Below are 16,226 nucleotides of genomic sequence, written 5' to 3' on the forward strand. Positions count from 1 at the left end.
CTCAGTACTTTCCCTTGAATAAAGCTCACAAAGGAGTTAGTCTTGTCAGAAACGTAGATAATGTTATCTATGTCTCTGGTCTTGTTTATGACAAAAGTCTGATAATATCTATATAAAAAGATATAAAATATACTAACAAATAATAATAACAAAACTTATTTTATCAAAATTCATCCTTTAACACGGTGGCTTGTTCGTTCAAGGGGGTTACAGTCATGACGGAAAGGGGGGCAATTCTGGTGATGATGATCCACCTGAGGAAAGGCCAATTACTCTGCCTCACAGGTAATGTTGTCTTATTTGTCTGCAAGTATTTATCAAGGTATGAAATGAATAAAAAAAAGAGTGGTATTGCAAACTAGTTTGTTTTAAACCAGGTTTTCTGAAGGAAAAACTTGTTATTAGATTGGCGAATGTCGGTGAGCTGGCGGGCGGGCGGAACAAGCTAATTGTCTGGGCCATAACTTTGTCGTTCATTGTGAGATTTGAAAATCATTTGGCACATTTGTTCATCCTCATTAGATGGTGTGTCCCGCGAAATAATTACGTCGATATCTCCAAGGTCAAGGTCACACTTTGAGTTCAAAGGTCAAAAATGGCCATAAATGAGCTTGTCTGGGCCATAATTATGTCATTCATTGTGAGATTTTAAAATCATTTGGCAGATTTGTTCACCATCATTGGACGGTGTGTCGCACAAAAGCATTACGTCAATATCTCCAAGGTCAAGGTCTCCACAACTAAAAATAACTTTATTTTGAAACAAAGAGGGTTAATTATAAACAATTAATTCAGTTTTAGTTGTCTCCCTTTATCAGACTTTTTTTCAAATTGAAAACCTGGTTTTGTGACAATTTTGTCCCTTGTTTAAATATTTTCTTTATATTGTTTGAAAAATGTAATTTCTATTTATTACACTCTGATAGGAACTCGTTCATGGATTTAAGCGCTTTTTATTCCCCAGGATCGAAAGATCGGGGGTATATTGTTTTTGGCCTGTCTGTCTGTCTGTCATTGTGTCAGTCAGTCATTGTATGTGTGTGTCACAAAACTTTGACCTTGGTTAAAGTAAACTTTTATAACTTTTGCAATATTGAAGATAGCAACTTCATATTTGGCATGCATGTGTATCTCATGGAGCTGCACATTTTGAGTGGTAAAAAGTCAAGGTCATCCTTCAAGGTCAAAGGTCAAATATCATTGTATTTTTATGTCCCCCACCACTATAGTGGGGGACATATTGTTTTTGCCCTGTCTGTTGGTCTGTATGTCTGTTGGTTTGGTCAAACTTTAACATTTGCCATAACTTTTGCAATATTGAAGATAGCAACTTCATATTTGGCATGCATGTGTATCTCATGGAGCTGCACATTTTGAGTGGTGGAAGGTCAAGGTCATCCTTCAAAAAAAAAAGTCAAAGTGGCGCAGAAGGGGACATAGTGTTTCTGACAAACACATTTCTTGTTCGTTCCTAATACTTTAACCTTTGTTAAAGTTTGGTCATAACTTTTTGAATATTGAAGATAGCAACTTGATATTTGGCATGCATGTGTATCTCATGGAGCTGCACATTTTGAGTGGCTAAAGGAACAGGTCATCGTTCAAGGTCAAAGGTCAAATTTTTGGCTTCAAAGCGGCGCAATATTGTGTTTTTGACAAAAACATCTTTTGTTTAATTTACCATTTAATGCATAAAATTATTTTTTTTTTAAAAAGAAAAAGTTGTTGCACCTATCGATTAAAACTGGCCTCCTGAGAATAACTAGGAGATAGCCTTAACCTGTCCGCCATCCAAACAATTATATAATGCATGCATTTGGTCAAAGGTCAAATTTATGGCTTCAAAGCAGCGCAATAGGGGGCATTGTGTTTCTGACAAACACATCTCTTGTTTAATTTACCATTTAATGCATTAAATTATTTTTGAAAAAAAATGGAAAAGTTGTTGCACCTATGGATTTAAACTGGCCTCCTGAGAATAACTAGGATATAGCCTTAACCTGTCCGCCATCCAAACTATTATATAATGCATGCATTTGAAACTTGATATTACCAGAGCACAGTTGAATTTATATCCCCCTCCAAATATGCTTCTGGACACAAAATTGATATAGATTTATGTTTGATGGCATAGTAATATGTCGTCCAATATTCTGCTATTTGAATGACATTGGGAAGAAATCCTTAGCATCCATACAGGCACATGATTGGCGTGCATCATCCTCTTATCCATATATATACTCATACCAAGTTTAAATGAAATCCGCCAAAGCACTTACAAGATATGGCTCCGGACACAAAAGTAGCATTTTTTCAAGATACAAAGGGCCATAACTCCATTATTAACATATGGTGTGCAATGGCATTTGGCGTGCATCATCCTCTTATCCATATAAATACTCATACCAAGTTTTAATAAAATCCGCCAAAGCATTTTCAAGATATGGCTCCGGACACAAAAGTGCCGGTCGGACGGACGGAAAGACGCCAAAACAATATCCCTTCGCCTATGGCGGGGATAACAACAGTAATAGTGCTAATTATTACATATTCTGCTTTGGTAGCATTTTATTATACGCCTGTTTTTTAAAAACGGGACGTATTATAGTTTCACCCTTGGCTGACGGCGGGCAGCGTCCACAGCAGAGTCCGCTCTCTAATTCAAATACATGTAGTTTTTTATCCGATCTTCACAAAACTTGGTCAGAAGTTGTGTCTAGACAACATCTAGGTCAAGTTCGAATATGGGTCATGCTGGGTCAAAAACTAGGTCACGGGGTCACTTAGTGCATTTCAAGGATTTAGCATGGTGTCCGCTCTCTAATTGAAGTAGTTTTCACCCGATCTTCACCAAATTTGGTCAGAAGTTGTGTCTTGATGATATGTAGGTCAAGTTCAAATATGGGTCATGCCAGGTCAAAAACTAGGTCACAAGGTTACTTAGTGCATTTCAAGCATTTAGCATGGTGTCTGCTCTCTAATTGAAGTAGTTTTTATCTGATCTTCACCTCATTTGGTCAGAAGTTGTGTCTAGATGATATGTAGGTCAAGTTCGAATATGGGTCATGCCGGGTCAAAAACGAGGTCACAAGGTCACATAGTGCATTTCAAGCATTTAGCATGGTGTCCCCTCTCTAATTGAAGTAGTTGTCATCTGATCTTCACCAAATTTAGTCAGATGTAACATCTAAATGATATGTAGGTCAAGATCAAATATTGGTCATGCTGTGTCAATAACTAGGTTTCGAGATCACTTAGTGCATTTCAAGCATTGAGCATGGTGTCCAAAACTTTCGAACAGGCGTATCTTGTGACAGTTTGGCACTCTTGTACTTTTATCAATTTCTAAATGTGTCATTATGATTACTCTTGCACTTAAATGGTGTTATTATTGTGATCTCTTCAGTGTTTGATACTTGCCTTAAAGATGTTTTCCTCCATTACATACAGGGCCCTTTTTATGTCCCCCACCCACTATAGCGAGGGAAATATTGTTTTTGCCCTGTCTGTTGGTGTGTTTGTTTGCCCCAACTTTAACATTTTGCTATAACTTTTGCAATATTGCAGATAGCAACTTCATATTTGGCATGCATGTGTACATGTATCTCATGGAGCTGCACATTTTGAGTTGTGAAAGGTCAAGGTCATCCTTCAAGGTCAAAGGTCAAATATATAGCTTCAAAGCGGCGCAGAAGGGGACATAGTGTTTCTGACAAACACATATCTTGTTTAATCTGTGACAAAAAAAGAGGAATTGTCATTCTTCCATCTGTTTATAAAAAGAAAATTGTGTCTAGTACTTAAATTTTCTTACTTTGTGTTTGTTACATATTGTAAATTTATTATTTGAAAGCAATATTTCTTAACTTAATAATTATACTTTATTTTCTGAGTACTAACTTCATTATGATAATTCACAATTCTAAAAGATGACTTCAGTATTAGAATTAAATATTTTCTTATTGCATGTACACATGTTTATACGATCTTCCAAAAACAGTTATAACAGATTATAAAAGGTTGACGAATAAAACATCAGAATAAAAGTTCAAAACATTTGGTAACAGCATTTTTACAGAATTAGAGTTATATGCAATTACAAAAGTTAATAATACTGTTTCATCTACCAAAGAAAATGTCAGAAATATCAACTATTCTGTCCATTTTTTAGCGAGGCTGTTTTCGGAGAAAACTCGAGCTATTGTCATAGCCAGCTCGTCGTGTTGTCCGCCGGCGTAGTGCTAAAACCTTAACATTGGCTCTAAAATCAAAGTGCTTCCACCTACAACTTTGAAACTTCATATGTAGATGCTCCTTGATGAGTTCTACATGCCACACCCGTTTTTGGGTCACTAGGTCAAAGGTCAAGGTCACTGTGACCTCCAGAAAAAATAATCTGACAAGCTTTCGCAGCCGAGCGTGGCACCCGTTCTGCGGTGCTCTTGTTTATATAGCATTAGTTTGGGGTTCTTCAACAAAAACAAATAACCAATTTGTTGTAAGCTTGGTTGTTATGAATTTGATTGTAGAAAAGCTAATTAGTTGTATGGTACCATTATACAAAATTAAATGCATTCAAAAAAATATTTATTAAACATTCTTTCTTTATGTCTAAGTTTTGGGTTAAGATTAATAAAACACAATCTTGACATTATTATTGTATAAATTTGCTATAAAACTGCCTCCCATGCGGGATTGTAGCCATGCCATAGATGCCACATTGCCTAAAGAGGAGGAGGAGGATACCAACTCTGCTCTGAGGGCTCTAGGCTTTGCTGTCCCTGAAGATGAAACATGGTAATCAAGCTAATATTTGTGCCCATCATGAGGGATGTTTTGGTACATTTAAAATAAATTCATTTAAAAGATATATGAATTTTGTAACAATACTCATTCATGTTATAAAGAAGGAAACATAATGAATAACTTGAAATTTAATGTATAATTTGTACTCTGCTATTTTAAGATCATTTATCCAGTGTGTGTGGGGGGGGGGGGTGTCTTATGTCCATCATATTTTCCAGGCTTGTCACAACTTACACAAATGTAACTTTATCATTTTAATAACATAACACAAATGTTCACACTTTTTAGACATTATATTTCACCACGTGTAAAGCCAGTGTTGCTATTTGAAAGGCCAATTTCACGCCTGACTTGATGGCAGAGTTCGCTTAATACAGCTTACCGATTGAAACTTTATCATTCATCATTGAATTTCAAGTTCAAGCCACCAAGGAAGGACATGCCTGTTTCTAAGCACAGTGTAATTCAAAAAACAAAATAAAATGTCTTTTTTGTGAAAACTAGTATTTCAGTTTTCTGGGTATCAACATGAAACTTTATAGACTCATTGTTATACTTTGCTTACTGGTAAGTTCAAGATGTTGTTTTTGCGTATGTCACTCCATTGGTGAAGAGTTGTTTTTCCAATACGTCCTTGCCTCACGCCTACATGTGTATATAAAGACTACCATTTTGTTTTCTTTTTATGCACCAAAGTCATCTCATTGTACAATTTAAAATTCAAGCTCATACTTTTTGTTTTAGCATTCAATTTTTTTTTTATTTAGTCAATATTTACAGCATCTAATTTTCATTGACAGTTCCAAGGTAGTGACCACTTAATTTTGGGTCCATTCATAGGGTAACCATGGCTGAAAATTATCTGTTGTAAAATTTACTTCATTATGTCAGAATTATATTGATTTTAGATATGTAATGGATGTTAATATGGAAACAGTTGTATCAAAGTGGAAATTTCTTTATAAAAATTTCCTTATTTTTAGATATTGGAATATTTGGTGAATGGTGTTGTAATTATTCCATTTTCGAATTCGGCTCACTTTGTTGTTTATACTTAAGCATGCTGTGTCCATTAAACTTTCATTTTTCTGCTTATAATGAACATTAATAAAAAATGGAATATCTTATTTCAGTCATAATTGTTAAATATTTCTTTCACTTTCATCTCTAGCTCAGACAGTAAGAAGCCACGCATCCAGGGTGGGGTGTTGAAATATCTCACAAAAAACATAAAGGCCAAATCTAAACAGTTGAATATGGGAAAGAATCCAGCACACATCAGATTTGATTCAGATGGCAATGAAATAAAAGTAAAAGCAAGCAAAACATTAAGTAAAGTGAAACATTTTCTTGCTGCCTCAGGTAAAGATAATGTTGAAAACATTCCTGAAAATGCTATTATACCTGAAGAGGCTCTTAATGCTGACAGTGGAAGTGATATTGACGAGGAAGTGATGGAGATTTTAAGTGTAAAAAGAACAAGTAAAGAAAAACCTGAAAATCAGAATAATACTGAAGTGCCACCAAGTTTAAATAGAACAGATTCAAAACCTGAGGTGCATAAATGGAAACCAAACAGTAAGTCAAATGTTGATGACTTGATTGAAAGCATGGTGAATAAAAGGCAAACTGGGTCAACAGTGGTGGCAAGTGATCATGTGAAACAAATGGTTGATGAAAATGAACAAACTGAGAATTTTGGTGTGCCAGTTTGCATTAGGGCTGCCATGGAAACAATAGAAGAAAGCCAAGAAGAAAGGGAACCAGTGCAATATGATCTAGATATATGGAATGAAAATGTCGACATTGAGAAAGTCAGTGAAGACAATTTGAACAAACATTTAAAGGCTAAGAGAAAAGGAAAAAGACGAAGGAAAGGCCAGGCTAGCGTGCCAATGCCTGAAGAAATTGCCAATGATTCTGAGCTGAGGAAATATTGGGCACAGAGGTATAGACTGTTCTCCAAGTTTGACGAGGGAATCAGAATGGACAAAGGTATTTATTGTTGTACTGCAAATACATATGTCTGTTGATGGGTATATGTATTGTAAAATGTTTTCATTGTCGTAAATAATGGTTTAAACTTGAAAATTAATTTTGAAACAAGTTGTGTTAAATGATATTATCTTCTAACAATATTGAAAATATGTAGAATATTTGATTTTTTAAATAGTATACATTTTTGCAAATAATGTAATAAAAATTAGAAAAGAAGTATTATCTGCACAATATATTGGAATAAATACATTTTAAAACTAAGAGATTTTTAAAATAAGGTGTGTCCTTTCATTAAATTTGAAAAATAATAGCAGAAAATGCATACACTCCAGCAACATGCATGAAATCGTGACAAGGTACTTTTTAGCATAGTTAACACCAACACTAACCTATTTTCTTTTAACCCATTCTCATTGAGAAGCATTATGCTGTTTGCTACTCATCAGTATCTTAGGTTTAGAAATGAAGCCTCCCCCCATGTGAATTTCGTTCCGGTCCATTGATTTTGGGCGAAGTTATGGGCCTTGGACTTTTTCATGTTTTCCAGATTATTTTTTTTTTAAGGCTTTTATATTTATATATTTGGCTGATTTTTGGTATGTGAGTTTTCTTACATGACTTACAGATAAAGTATGTGTTTTGTTCAGATCCATTTATTCTTGGTACGGTTATTCCGTTTTCCGGAGGTTTTATATGCAACGCTTTCAGTTATTGAGCAAGTTTTGGGTATGTGAGTCTACCGACATGCTCTATAGATGAAGTGTGAGTTCCGTTTTGATCCATTGATTTTTGGCGAAGTTATAGGCCTTGAACTTAACAATTTTCTCTAAAATAGCTGCTGTGTGGCTTTGAGCGCAGTAGTTTAAAGGGACGACAAGAGGGTCAAAATAGTTACCTGAGTGGTAAAGGGTTAATAATACTCTACCATATGTTTAGAGGGCTGGTTCTCTGTGACCCCTGAAAAGATTGCTGAGCATGTTGCGGACAGATGTCGCTGTGATGTCATAGTGGACGCATTTTGTGGAGTAGGCGGAAACACCATACAGTTTGCCTTCACATGTGAAAGAGGTAGATTAACCATTGATATGTGTATTTCAAATCAGTAAGGGCTGCTTGGCAAGGGCTAGATTGTTATCCCCCGCCAGAGGCGGAGGGATATTGTTTTGGCGTTGTCCGTCCGTCCGGCTGTCCTTCCGTCCGTCCGGCACTTTTGTGTCCGGAGCCATATCTTGGAAGTGCTTTGGCGGATTTCATTGAAACTTGGTATGAGTATATATATGCATAAGAGAATGATGCGAGCCAAATGGCACTGTACACCATCTGTTAAAAACAGAGTTATGGCCCTTTGTATCTTGAAAAAATGCTTTTTACTATAGGCACTTTTGTGTCCGGAGCCTTATCTTGGAAGTGCTTTGGCGGATTTCATTGAAACTTGGTATGAGTATATATATGCATAAGAGGATGATGCACGCCAAATGGCATTGTACACCATCTGTTATAAACAGAGTTATGGCCCTTTGTATTTAAAAAAAATGCTTTTTACTATAGGCACTTTTGTGTCCGGAGCCATGTCTTGGAAGTGCTTTGGCGGATTTCATTGAAACTTGGTATGAGTATATATATGCATAAGAGGATGATGCACGCCAAATGGCATTGTACACCATCTGTTAAAAACAGAGTTATGGCCCTTTGTTTCTTGAAAAAATGCTTTTTACTATAGGCACTTTTGTGTCCGGAGCCTTATCTTGGAAGTGCTTTGGCGGATTTCATTGAAACTTGGTATGAGTATATATATGCATAAGAGGATGATGCACGCCAAATGGCATTGTACACCATCTGTTATAAACAGAGTTATGGCCCTTTGTATTTAAAAAAAAATGCTTTTTACTATAGGCACTTTTGTGTCCGGAGCCATGTCTTGGAAGTGCTTTGGCGGATTTCATTGAAACTTGGTATGAGTATATATATGCATAAGAGGATGATGCACGCCAAATGGCATTGTACACCATCTGTTAAAAACAGAGTTATGGCCCTTTGTTTCTTGAAAACATGCTTTTTACTATAGGCACTTTTGTGTCCGGAGCCATATCTTGGAAGTGCTTTTGCGGATTTCATTGAAACTTGGTATGAGTATATATATGGATAATAGGATGATGCAGGCCAAATGGCATTGTACACCATCTGATAATAACAGAGTTATAGCTCTTTGTATCTTCAAAAAAATGCTTTTTTAGTGTCAAATATAACACTTTTGTGTCCAGAAGTATATAGGCGGGGGATATCAATTCAACGAATTTGCTTGTTAATCCAGGCATTGTAATCTTGTATCCCAACCAACTCGTCCTGTTCCTGATTATAGGATTATAAATATGTTCACTGTATTATACTGCTTACATGTTTTGATTAGAGTGTAAGTCAGTCTATGACAAATGTTGGTAGGTTACATGACTGTTATTATATTACTTATTTTCCTTCTAAACCTAAAAGAGACTATACTCAGAACTTCATCTATATGTAAGAGTGTCAGCAGTTAGTGGTTAGGGAGGACCAAGATCCTACACATAGTTTTGCACGTGATCTGCACATAAACATTCTTCCACCCTTGCACTAAAATCGGGTATTTTCATGGTCAGTGGCAGAATAAACTGCCTATGCGTCTTATTATGCCCCGCTTCAAAGATGAGGGAGTATATTGTTTTGCTGGATGTCGGTCAGTCTGTCTGTCTGTTGGTCTGTCTGGCGGTAGACCAGTTAGTTTCTGGTCAATAACTTGTCAACGAATTGACTGATTGGCTTGATACTGCCAATGTGCATCGGCCATGGACAGTAGATAAACCTTATTGAAATAGTGGTCATAGGTCAAGGTCACTGTCACAATAAATGTGAAAATGGTTTCCGAAAAATAATTCATCAACGAATAGACCAATTGGCTTGATTCCCGTGTACTTTGTCCTTGGACATTAGATGACCTTTATCGAAATTGGGGTCACTAGATCAAAGGTCAAAGTCACTGTTACAATAAGTGTGAAAATCTTTCCCAATCAATAGCTCGTCAACAAATTTGCCGATTGGTTTTATACTTCACATGTGCATTTGCCTTGGACAGTAGATGATCCCTTTTGAAATTGGGGTCACTAGTTTAAAAGTCAAGGTAACTGTGACATTAAGTGTTCAAATTGTTTTCCGTTGGATATGTCATCAAATGATTGAGTGATGGGTGTTTGCAAGACCCTGTTTTGGGGGGCATCTATCTATGACTGAGGAGCTCTTGTTCATATTTTATTGTCATTCCAAATGAATCAATTTTTGTGTACCTTCTAATCTCCTGAAAGATTTTAATTATATATCAATGTCAATATCATTGTTATTTATGCCTAAAAGTGTATACTAAAGCAATGCTTATTCCTTGTATAGTTATAGCTGTAGATATAGACCCACACAAGATAGCCCTGGCCCGCCACAATGCTGCGGTGTACGGTGTGGAGGACAGGATAGAGTTCATTGTTGGGGACTTCCTGAAGGTCGGCCCCACCCTGAGGGCGGATGTTGTGTTCCTATCCCCACCCTGGGGCGGGCCCCAGTACCTGGCTGCAGACATATTTGACCTTGAGACCATGATGGCAGTTAATACATATCCTTACTTGCTACATGCAAAGTTATTTTCCTCAGAGCATGGATTTTGTTATTTATTATGCCCCCCTTCAAAGAAGAGGGGGTATATTGCTTTGCTCATGTCGGTCTGTCGGTCGGTCCGTCCACCAGGTGGTTGTCAGACGATAACTCAAGAATGCTTGGGCCAAGGATCATGAAACTTCATAGGTACATTGATCATGACTCGCAGATGACCCCTATTGATTTTAAGGTCACTAGTTATGTATTTAAATTCAATGCAAAACTGTTGCAGTGCTATGAATTTAATTTTATTTATTATGCCCCCCTTCGAAGAAGAGGGAGTATATTGCTTTGCACATGTCGGTCAGTCGGTCTGTTGGTCTGTCGGTCCGTCCACCAGGTGGTTTCCGGATGATAACTCAAGAAGGCATACGCCTAGGATCATGAAACTTCATAGGTAGATTGATCATGACTCGCAGATGACCCCTATTGATTTTAGGTCACTAGGTCAAAGGTCAAGGTCATGGTGACCCGAAATAGTAAAATGGTTTCCGGATGATAACTCAAGAACGCATACGCCTAGGATCATGAAACTTCATGGGTAGATTGATCATGACTCGCAGATGACCCCTTTTGATTTTGAGGTCACAAGGACAAAGGTCAAGGTCACAGTGACCTGAAATAGTAAAATGGTTTCCAGATGATAACTCAAGAATGCATACACCTAGGATCATGAAACTTCATGGGTAGATTGATGATGACTCGCAGATGACCCCTATTGATTTTGAGGTCACTAGGTCAAAGGTCAAGGTCACGGTGACCCGAAATAGTAAAATGGTTTCCGGATGATAACTCAAGAATGCATACGCCTAGGATCATGAAACTTCATGGGTAGATTGATCAAGACTCGCAGATGACCCCTATTGATTTTGAGGTCACTAGGTCAAAGGTCAAGGTCACGGTGACACGAAATAGTAAAATGGTTTTCAGATGATAACTCAAGAAGGCATATGCCTAGGATCATGAAACTTCATAGGTAGATTGATCATGACTCGCAGATGACCCCTATTGATTTTGAGGTCAAAGGTCAAGGTCACGGTGACCCAAAATAGTAAAATGATTTTCGAATGATAACTCAAGAACGCTTTTGCCTAGGATCATGAAACTTCATAGGTACATTGATCGTGACTCGCAGATGACGGCTATTGATTTTCAGGTCACTAGGTCAAGGTCACAGTGACAAAAAACGTATTCACACAATGGCTGCCACTACAACGGACAGCCCATATGGGGGGCATGCATGTTTTACAAACAGCCCTTGTTGATGTTATAATTGTTTGTGCTAAGAATGCTTAACAAACAGAAGCTTGTTATTTATTATGCCCCCCCCCCTTCGAAGAAGAGGGGGTATATTGCTTTGCTCATGTCGGTCATGTCCGTCCACCAGGTGGTTGTCAGACGATTACTCAAGAAGGCTTGGGCCTAGGATCATGAAACTTCATAGGTACATTGATCATGACTTGCAGATGACCCCTATTGATTTTGAGTTCACTAGGTCAAAGGTCAAGGTCACGGTGACCCGAAATAGTAAAACGGTTTCCATATGATAATTCAAGAACGCATACGCCTAGGATCATGAAACTTCATGGGTAGATTGATCATGACTCGCAGATGACCCCTATTAATTTTGAGGTCACTAGGTCAAAGGTCAAGGTCACTGTGACCAGAAATAGTAAAATGGTTTCTGGATGATAACTCAAGAACGCATACGCCTAGGATCATGAAACTTCATGGGTAGATTGATCATGACTCACAGATGACCCCTATTGATTTTGAGGTCACTAGGTCAAAGGTCAAGGTCACGGTGACATGAAATAGTAAAATGTTTTTCGGATGATAACTTAAGAACGCATACGCCTAGGATCATGAAACTTCATGGGTAGATTGATCATGACTCGCAGATGACCCCTATTGATTTTTAGGTCACTAGGTCAAAGGTCAAGGTCACGGTGACCCGAAATAGTAAAATGATTTTCGGATGATAACTCAAGAACGCATATGCCTAGGATCATGAAACTTCATAGGTAGATTGATCATGACTGGCAGATGACCCCTATTGATTTTGAGGTCACAAGGTCAAAGGTCAAGGTCACGGTGACCCAAAATAGTAAAATGATTTTCGGATGATAACTCAAGAACGCTTTTGCCTAGGATCATGACACTTCATAGGTACATTGATCGTGACTTGCAGATGACCCCTATTGATTTTCAGGTCACTAGGTCAAAGGTCAAGGTCACAGTGACAAAAGTCGTATTCACACAATGGCTGCCAGTACAACGGACAGCCCATGTGGGGGGAATGCATGTTTTACAAACAGCCCTTGTTTCCATGTATGTGCTAAATTATAAAGTTTTGGGGAAGAAATTAAGGGGCTGGGTTTTTTCCTCACCTGAAGTGTTTCAAGAATTACACCCATGCCAAAAAAAATTATAATGTCCTTATCTTGCTAAAGTAAAAGCAGTTAGGTTATTTAAGACGAATAGTTGTTTGCATATTTTGAATTTGTCAGATTTCTGTTTTAAAGGGAGTTTATAGTGGTTAACTAGCTTAACTGAGTACTGAACATCATAAACTGATTGGTCTGGAACTCTGCATTGATTAATAGTTTTACAGGTAAAGCATTCTCAATTGTTTTTTATTTTTATTGCGAAATTTTATTTCAACTCAAAACAAAATTTAAGCCCTTCTCAACTTTTGTGTACCTTTTGCAAACAAGTTTCCAAAAAATGGACATTTATTGTTTTCACCTTAAAACTCTTGAATGAATCCTATTTATCTAATTTTCAGATCTCACCATGCTTCAAAGGTCAAGATCATGCTAAGAGATTAAAAGCAAAATTTGGCCGTAAAACTGCCCAAAAAGTCTTGACTCAGCCATGAATTTGCTATATATTAATGGATATTAAAATAATTTTGAAAAAATTAAGCCATCAAGTCAAGGTTGCTTTGAGAGGTCAAAGGTAAAAGTTTGCAATAAAATAGCTATCCGGACAGTTACTCTATTCATCTAAAAGTATTTTACCACAAATGTTCACCCTCAGGAGACAAATGAAATGTCTCGTTTATCACCTGTCTCCCTACCTCAAAAGTCAAGGTCACATTTAGAGGTAAAAAAGTCATCGTTCGGCTATAACATAGCTTGTTTCAATAATAGTAGTGTTTCAAAACACACGCAAATACATACCTGAATTGAGGAATGTTCTGTGAAAAAAAAGTATATCAACAGAGTATTTTTACTTCATCACTTATCACAGTTTATTGTTAAATTGCAATATTTCAAAATTGAGAAAGAAACATTTGATACTTTGAAACGTGTAATTCTATTTATTGCTTATAAACATTCTTCTGCTTTTCAATGCCTAGATGTCAGATACAATTTTATTTAAAATCAAAATTGCATGACAAAATATTTTGTGTATGATTGCTGATAATTATACACCCTCTGAACAGAAGCTCTTGTATTCCCTTAACGCTGATGCACATTCGAGATAATGAGGGTGTCCCAACAGATCTCTCAGAACATAGCCCTCTTTGTCCCTCGAAACACGAACATAAACCAGGTGAGTAAACATCAGTGCAATCCTATATATTCCTCTGTATACTCACCTAAGATAACTTTAAAAATAATATGAGTGCACTGGGAAGATTATGGACGTTGCAACAGCTGCATTATTTTCACATAACTAGCCATCAATCACTCATTAAGTCTCTCAAGAAATGTGTGGGAAAAAAAACACAAATATTTATAATAAAAAAATTGTTCATAGTGAAAAGTGATTGCACATAAAATAATGGCCTGCTTCATTAACATACATTTTAAACGATAAATGTTGATGTATGACTATATAGTCAGTAACATCTGATAAATTGATATTTATGAATGTAAAATAATAGCACTCAAGTTTGTGTCTATTCTTGAAATTTACTTTTTGTTGGCTGATGAATGAACATTTTATTTGAATAGATTGATACTACTTGAATTTATTAATCAAATCAGCAGAGATGTTGTCCTATTCATGACTTTGCTCATTATGCATGAATGTTCAAATAACACTTTTTCATGATTAGAGTGGCAACCCATGATACTTGATCTGGAGCATTTCTTTTCCCAGCATAAATGGATGTTCAATTACTATGGTAAAATGTATTTCAATGAGGAGAAAATGTACCACACAAAAACTAGCTGTCTTGTTTTAAGATCAAGGGCATATAGTACAAGCCATATTGACTGGTATACTTGTTGACAATGACACTCTAGTTAATCATAAGAATACCTCCATTTCAAGTGGTCTGTAATGTTATATACAAAAAAATTGCATTTCATCTGAAGATTTAAAATGTGGAAAATAATTATTGTAAAATGTGTTCTTTTATTTGTTAATATTTTATGATGACCATTCTTGTCAGTCTTTCATCCATAATATTTCCAGATAACCAGTCTCGTCATTCTTTCATTCTGAATATTCTGAATATTTTTACTGAACCAGTCTGGTCAGCTTACTGTCTGGTCAGTCTTTCATTCTCAACATATTCAGTTAATTATTTAAGTCCTTTTTCATCCTAAATGTTTCCAGTTGACCAGTCTGGCAGGTCCAGGTGGCAAGATGGAAATGGAGCAGAACTTCCTAAATAAGAAGCTAAAGACCATTACTGCCTACTATGGGGAACTGGTGCTGGATGGGGAGGAAGAGGAGGCAAAAGTGGGAGCAGAGGTTGAGGAAGTAGAAGCAGAGATTGCTGATGTAGATGTTGAGGTTGCTAAAGATGGAGAAAGTTAAATAGATTAAGATGTTGAAGATGGGGAAATCATTTCAACTTTGAAAATATTGGAGAGGATATGGTTTCTTGATTGGGAAGAAGAGGATTAAGTGTAAGGAGAGGGAAGTTGCTAACAACATATCAAGTGAAGAGGGTTTTCTAGCTGAAAATGGCTTCGATGACAGGATTTAAGCATCTTAAGACATAAACAACATTTAAGTAAAACAATTCAAGATGATGTTGGGGATAAAGTTAATCCTCTAAGAACATTAAAGAGGATATAGAAGTGGAAGAAATTTAGAGTTTCTGAGTAGACTTTACAACTACAAGTATGTGCACTTTAATTTTGTAATGTTCAAAACAACATTGAAGCTGTTTTACATGTACATTTTTATGTCCCCCAGTCTATATAGGGGGACATATTGTTTTTGTCCTGTCAAACGTTAACATTGGCCATAACTTTTGCAATATTGAAGGTAGCAACTTGATATTTGGCATGCATGTGTATCTCATGGAGCTGCACATTTTGAGTGGTGAAAGGTCAAGGTCATCCTTCAAAGTCAAAGGTCAAATATATGGGGGGACATAGTGTTTCACAAACAGGGGGGGGACATAGTGTTTCACAAACACATCTTGTTATTTATGCTTCTGCTTGTGTGAAGTATTTTGCAGAGTTGAATCAGTGATATCACAATCATGTTTTTGCATGCTAATTAAACATTAATATTAACTAAACATTAAATTAATTAATTATTTTATGGAACTGTTAAAAACGTTATTTGGCTTAGAAATCATGCTGCATTTGTTTCGGACAATTAAAGACTTCACATACTATTGAAAAACTTTGTAAACATACCATAGGTTTAACAATTGTTTCATAATTCTGCATCTGCACATATTTTTAACAATATTCCTTTTAAGAAATGTTAAGGGCTGTTATTTACAGTATTTGAGACTTCATGAGCTGAGTTAGTAAGGCGTACAAATAAAT

At 36.5% G+C, this 16,226-nt stretch overlaps 1 protein-coding gene across 1 annotated transcript in view; it reads left to right on the top strand.

Moving 5' to 3' along the window:
- The window catches only part of LOC127853108 (trimethylguanosine synthase-like), a 35,926-nt gene that overhangs the window by 18,640 nt on the left and 1,060 nt on the right, over positions 1 to 16,226 (top strand). The window contains exons 7-13 of the mRNA XM_052387329.1: positions 204 to 285; positions 4,702 to 4,797; positions 5,978 to 6,801; positions 7,741 to 7,872; positions 10,219 to 10,433; positions 13,957 to 14,037; positions 15,052 to 16,226. The exon at positions 15,052 to 16,226 is cut by the window's right edge and continues 1,060 nt beyond it. Of these exons, the coding sequence (XP_052243289.1) occupies positions 204 to 285; positions 4,702 to 4,797; positions 5,978 to 6,801; positions 7,741 to 7,872; positions 10,219 to 10,433; positions 13,957 to 14,037; positions 15,052 to 15,255 (1,634 nt within the window). The 3' untranslated portion in view covers positions 15,256 to 16,226. The remainder of the gene's footprint in view (positions 1 to 203; positions 286 to 4,701; positions 4,798 to 5,977; positions 6,802 to 7,740; positions 7,873 to 10,218; positions 10,434 to 13,956; positions 14,038 to 15,051) is intronic.

This window comes from Dreissena polymorpha, chromosome 12 (assembly GCF_020536995.1).
Source record: "Dreissena polymorpha isolate Duluth1 chromosome 12, UMN_Dpol_1.0, whole genome shotgun sequence".
In the NCBI taxonomy this organism is placed as follows: domain Eukaryota; kingdom Metazoa; phylum Mollusca; class Bivalvia; order Myida; family Dreissenidae; genus Dreissena; species Dreissena polymorpha.